Source organism: Mus caroli, chromosome 17 (assembly GCF_900094665.2).
Source record: "Mus caroli chromosome 17, CAROLI_EIJ_v1.1, whole genome shotgun sequence".
Taxonomy (NCBI): Eukaryota; Metazoa; Chordata; class Mammalia; order Rodentia; family Muridae; genus Mus; species Mus caroli.
The window spans coordinates 25941766-25947765 of NC_034586.1; the positions used below are offsets into that span (position 1 = coordinate 25941766).

General features: G+C 38.3%; 1 protein-coding gene across 2 annotated transcripts in view; it reads left to right on the top strand.

The window, feature by feature from the left end:
- Nucleotides 1-6000, top strand: part of Zfand3 (zinc finger AN1-type containing 3) — a 203349-nt gene that overhangs the window by 57857 nt on the left and 139492 nt on the right. For both annotated transcript variants that reach the window (XM_029471010.1, XM_021186522.2), the window contains exon 2: nucleotides 115-155. In XM_029471010.1, coding sequence (XP_029326870.1) covers nucleotides 115-155 — 41 coding nt within the window. The remainder of the gene's footprint in view (nucleotides 1-114; nucleotides 156-6000) is intronic.

Below are 6000 nucleotides of genomic sequence, written 5' to 3' on the forward strand. Positions count from 1 at the left end.
TGTTTTGATTAGAATGATACAGAATTTTTAGCTCTTCTTTCTTTCTTTTCTTTCTTTCTTTTCTTCTTTTTTTCTTTTTTCTTTTCTTTTCTTTTTTTTTTTTTTTTACCCCAGGTCCAGCAAGACTATGAATCTCTGTTCCAAATGCTTTGCTGGTAAGTGCAGAAAAGGGTTTGGGTGTTTTCTGTTCTCCCCCCCTCCCCCAACGATTTATTTATTTTTTTTCTTTTTGGTTATTTTAAGATTAAATTATTTAGCTCTCCTTTGGATTTTGCATGGGGCTTTGTTATGTTTGTGCGTGAAAGCAGACTCTCTTCACTGGGCGCTTCATATATTTGCTTAAGTTGCTAATCTCATCTCTGAGGGAAATGAAGTTTCATGTGTACTTGCAGCAAATCCAATTTGCTAAGCTCTTGGGGTACAGAGGAATTATAAAAAACATGTCTGGTTTAGTAGGGTCCTGTTTATTAATCTCTAATCTTGATTTAAATGATTAATGGTAAATGTTGCTTTACCAATGAGAATGCCACAGGAAGAATGTTTTCATGTTGGAGTCAGGAAACGAGTCATGCTGAGTTAGTCCCTTCTAATCAGATCCCTCATGAACCATCTGGGGTAAGTCACTTCATCTTTCTGGACTTTAGAGCCATCATTTGTAAGCACAGGGTTGACATGGTGCTTGCCCAGGATTTTCACCATCATCCCACATGCCGATTGACTCCTTCGGGAACTTAAATCCTCAATCTGTTTAAAAACAAGGTTATAGCCAGCAGCCACCTTCTATTACTCAGTTCACCTTACTGATTACATATGTTTAGTTTCTCTTTTTAATTTAATTTGTCAAAGGTAAGCAAAGCTGGACGTTATGTAGAGTGTTCCTAGCGATGCACTGTTGGAAAGGGCAGCCTGTATAACACACTGAACTCAAGTACGGCTTGCACTGTGCTGGTGAGACCTTTAAAGGAAGAGGTCAAGAGTGTGGGGACAGCTGACAAAGCAGAGGTTCTGTAGATAGAGATGTAGAAATAAAGTCGATTACAGAGTTAAAAATTAACAAAACTAAAATATGCTGATGTGCCAACTCTGTGTATAAGCCAGTGAAGAACAGAGTTAGGCTTCTGGCTTCCTTACAGAGTCTGGGCGAGAGACTTGGTAATTAGACTTCTTAAAAAACATGGTTTTCAGGTTATTGAGAAAGACTCTTGGAAATTGCCTTTGAGTGTTGACTAGGACAGTGAAGCTTTTGGTAGTTGTTAGATTTGAGTCGGGGGGTTGTGTATGGGGTAATTCTAAGGATGCAAACTTTTTATTTAGAAGGCCGTGTCTAACTAAGTCTTTTTATATTGGGGTGTGTCTGTTACAGTCAGAAAGGGGACTTAGAGGAGTCCAATCAAAGGGATTTTCTGTTGTTAATTTTAATCTTGGATTCTTTATGGTATTTGGATAAAGAGACAATCATTTTGCAGGCTTTATACCTTGGTATTTGCACCTAAACTAGAGGGTAGGTGGAAATTGTGTGTGCACATATGTAGGGGTAGGAAAACTGTCAGTTTGCATCTATCCAAAGTTAGCAATTTGTCAAATATTTGAGGTTTATTGAAGAAATGCATCATTGTTAAATTTGAGTTTTGTCCAGTTTTAAACACATTATGCCAGGATCTGTAGAGCACTGTATTCTGTTGATAGCTGTAATTACACATGTAAAGAAATGTTTCTCATGAGTGAGAACTTGAGTAGGTGAGATGAATATAGCAGTCACAGTTTGCAGTAGATTGTAGCTATGTTCGCAGGGTGATCTCTATTAGAGTTTGTAGTGATCTTCCCTTAGGAAGGCCAGATAACCTTTGAATAAGGTGGATCACATAAAATACTTATGAAGAACTGTCTCAAGTTACTGGATGAATATAATGTTTAAAAAAGTTATTAGCAGTCAGTTGTGGACTTCATGTTTGTTTGAATGTGTTACAGTTTTATTTTGATTATAGTTTTTTGTTGCTGGACTTCTATGTCCATCCTCTTTATGTAAGTTTTCTTTAAAAAATATTAGGAAAAGGCGGGGTGTGGCTCAGCAGATAGAGCCTTGTTTAGTTAGTATGCATGAAGCACTGGGTTAAACCCCCAATAAATCAGATAAACTGGACATGGTGGTGCATACTAGCACCTGGGATGTGGAGGCAGGAGAATTGGAAGTTCAAAGTCATCCTTGACTACTACTGCTGCTGCTGCTGTTCCTTGCCCTCCCCCTCCCTCCTCCCTTCCTCCTCTTCCTATTGTCTGACCGCAAGCATGTGGGATGACTGGATTCTGCTTGTGCATGCAGCAGTGGTATTCTTTAAAAAGTAAAATAACACTAACTTTAAAAAATACATTTGTGTATTGTTTGGTTATGAAGAAGATGGGAGATCATAGCAAATATATTATTAAGGTGAGATATGTACAAAAAAACATGAGGACTGCTTTGACCATAGCTACTCTTAATTTAAATGCTTGTTAAAAGCCAGGCAGAGTGGCGACCCAACATTTAGAAGGCAAAGGCAGGCAGAAGGGATAATGAGTGAAAAAGAAACCTTAACTTAAGGTTTAATACATAAGTAAAATTTGATTTTTACTACTATAAACTTTCATATTAGAAGTCCAGAGTGCTTGTTGACTCTTACGATTCTAAAATAGATCTATTTAGTTACAGTCTGAACTCTTATCAAAGGTTCGTGTTCTCTTACACTGAATATCAGATACAAGGAAGAAAAAGGCCTTATGACCAAAGGTTTAGTAGAAATAGAGAATTGTTTGGAGAAAAATAAACCATACATGATCAAACAGTGTTAAAGAAGAAAACTTGGAGCCAGGCAGTGGTGGCGCACGCCTTTAATCCCAGCACTTGGGAGGCAAAGGCAGGCGGATTTCTGAGTCGAGGCTAGCCTGGTCTACAAAGTGAGTTCCAGGACAGTTAGGGCTATACAGAGAAACCCTGTCTCAAAAACAAAAACAAAAACAAAAACAAAAACAAAAACAAAAACAAAACAAAACAGAGAGAGAGAGAACTTGGGCACAAACAAGAATTAACTATTTGTGGGGAAAAAAAGATAAAGGAAGGGTGTGGACAGTTCTGTTTGTGCTTCTCAGAAGTTTTGAAAGTCTGAATTAATTGCCTGGATGACTAAGATTGCTGAAGCTCTTTTATGACCCTTAGAATGTTAATTGTATAGATCCATTGTACAGATAAGGAAACTGCAGCTCCCCTGGGTTGTCACGCCAAGAGTAAATAGATGACAGAATGAAGGCTAGGAGTCGGTGTGAGGGGTTGGGCTCCAGTCCTCCTCATCTCCATGGTGTGCTGTGGCATGATATGGGACTTAGAGCATCCGTCAGAAAAGCTCCAGTGAAGTAGAGAACTGAGAAGTAGAGCACATGGTGTCAGTATATCAGCCTGTAGCTTCTGCTGTTTCCAGGCTCTCTTCTTTGAGGTCAGTTGTCATTTGTCTCAAGATTTCCAGGGAAAATCAGAGAGGCATGCTGAAAGGGTCACAGGTTAGCTGATTTGGGAAGCTAACAGCTAGCTGATTTGTGTGTGGGGGTGGGGTGGGGGAATGAGGGGGTGTTTTTATATAAAGCATTTTCTATTTTGGTAGTGAGAGTTTCATTTCTTAACATCTTTCTTGTTCCTTTTCATATACCTTTTAGCTCATTAACCTTCCTCTCGGTACTGCATAACAAAGCTTTATTTCTAATTTAGTCTCCTGTGTTTAGCTTTTTAAAAGATTATAAAAAGTTTGGAACTGTGCTTTAATTGTGGGCTTGTTGGTGCCTTGTCAGTGGAAGGCGAGGATGAATTTCATATTTAGACAGTGTAACTGTAGGTTTTGATTGTTAAACTGTCTTGTTGGTATTCCTGTTCTCATACATATGTGCATAATCGTTAAAGAAACTGACTTCCTCATATCCATAGCTAGCAGCTTGGTTGAATTATGGAGAAGCCTGTCCCCTGCTTGTATATTTGCTCATTTGGAAATCTTGTGTGGTTTATAAGGACACTAGTGATTTCTTCCCCAGCTTCCCTGTGGAGTTTGTTCCACATTACAGTGTAATTTGACTACCCTGTCCCATACTCCTGTTAATTTGTACATTCCAATGCAGTTTGTTTCATCCTGTGCTTTTGTAATCCAGACTGAATGTAACGAGCTGTGTGCTTTAGAGACCTGGCTTTGCCTTGCCAATTAGGACAACGTGGCTACTGAGAAAGAAGATGTTTTAAATAAAGCCTGGCACTCTGAGTGGGACTGACAGTCATTTGGGAATAATAAGGTATGGTTTTAGCTCTGACTCACAGAGATCTGTGGACAGATGAGTACTTTGTGGGGAAGGAGGCTTGGGACTTACTCCACAGTGGTTCTGTAACTTTCCGCATGCACTTCATCAGTTTAAAGCTTCGCCCTTACGGATCTGCCCTTTTTTCTCTTTGTGATCATTTGAGACATGATCACGAAGAATTGGTAGAATTCTCTAAATCCCTGGGCATTTAACCAATGACTGCTGCAGTTTTTGAGTTGTACCTGTTGCTGTTAGGAGGGTGAGGGTCTGTGAAGCTATTTAGATTTTTTTTTTAGTATGCAATGTTCTCAGAGATAGTACCTCTAGAGATACTTCAAACTATGATGATTAATTTAAAGTCCTATAATTTGGTGGATGCTATTTTATCTCTAGCTGACAATGGCAAATATTAGGCATCAATGACTAAAGAGTAGAAATTTAGTTTTAAATTTCACCAAATATTTAAAAGTTCAGATGTCTTTGGATAAACCATCATAAGCTAACAATTTACCAGTTCACCCTCAAGAAAGACCATAGAGCATATACTCTTAAAAACAGTAGAATTATTTTTTGATGATATTATCAAATAAACTCTAGAAATCTGTATTGGTCCAGTTAAATGGTAATGTTACATTTATAAAAATTTTGCATTGGAATTATTTTAAAAAATTGGATTGTATCAGTTGCTTTGAAATAATGTCAAGAGGAAAATTAGATGAGTAGAGAGTCAGTGATGAATTTATTCAGCATTTTTAAAAATTTTAAACCCATACAGGGAGAGAGTAAGACAAGTACATCTCTGGCATGGCTCAGTTAAAAAGTCCATAGGATTATATTAAAGAGAGGTTCTAGAAAAATGAGCTGCAGTTAGTTAGACTTAAACACCATATTCCTAGTTTAGTTCTCTGAAAGTCTTGCACATCCCGCTCTGTTTTGAAGAATCACGGTAGCAGGATATTAAGTGCTGCATACTCATTTCTGAGTGTTAACACTAGTGTAGACAAATGATCACAGTGGTTTTCTGATTGAATGTACAGGACGTCTTAAATCTGCTCCCTTTTGATTAACATTGTATTATGCTATTGCTAAATTGTTTAATAGACCAGGGGAGCTGATTTTGTTTGAAAATATTTGACACCTGTAGAAGTTGCTGCCTTGCCAGCTTTATGTGAAGTGACAGTGGTGTGCCTTTGATCCTGGCCTAGGATGCAGCAAACTGTTAGTGTCCATGACTCGTACGTGATTAGGAATCCATGAACCCTGGTCCCAGGTTACACTGCACTGAACTCGTGTTGTTCTTGCCTGCTCAGCCCATCTGCTTATGCAGAGTGCCTAGCACTTCTGTGCAGACAGTGGCCAGTCACAGCCTGAGTGCAAGGCAGCGGTGCTCATCCCAGATGTGTGCTGAGTGAAAGAGGTCGAAAATGAGCTGAGGCGGCGATGCTGAAAAAAATGACTATTTCATCTTCTGTTGTGGGTTAGGGCCATTTTATTTTTATTTATTTATATATATATATATATTTGTGTGTGTGTATATATATATATATATATATATATATATATACACACACACAAATATATATATATATATATATACAGTATGTTGTGTTAGTAATCTTAAGATATTAGAAATCGGGCTGGTGAGATGGCTCAGTGGGTAAGAGCACCCGACTGCTCTTCCAAAGGTCCAGA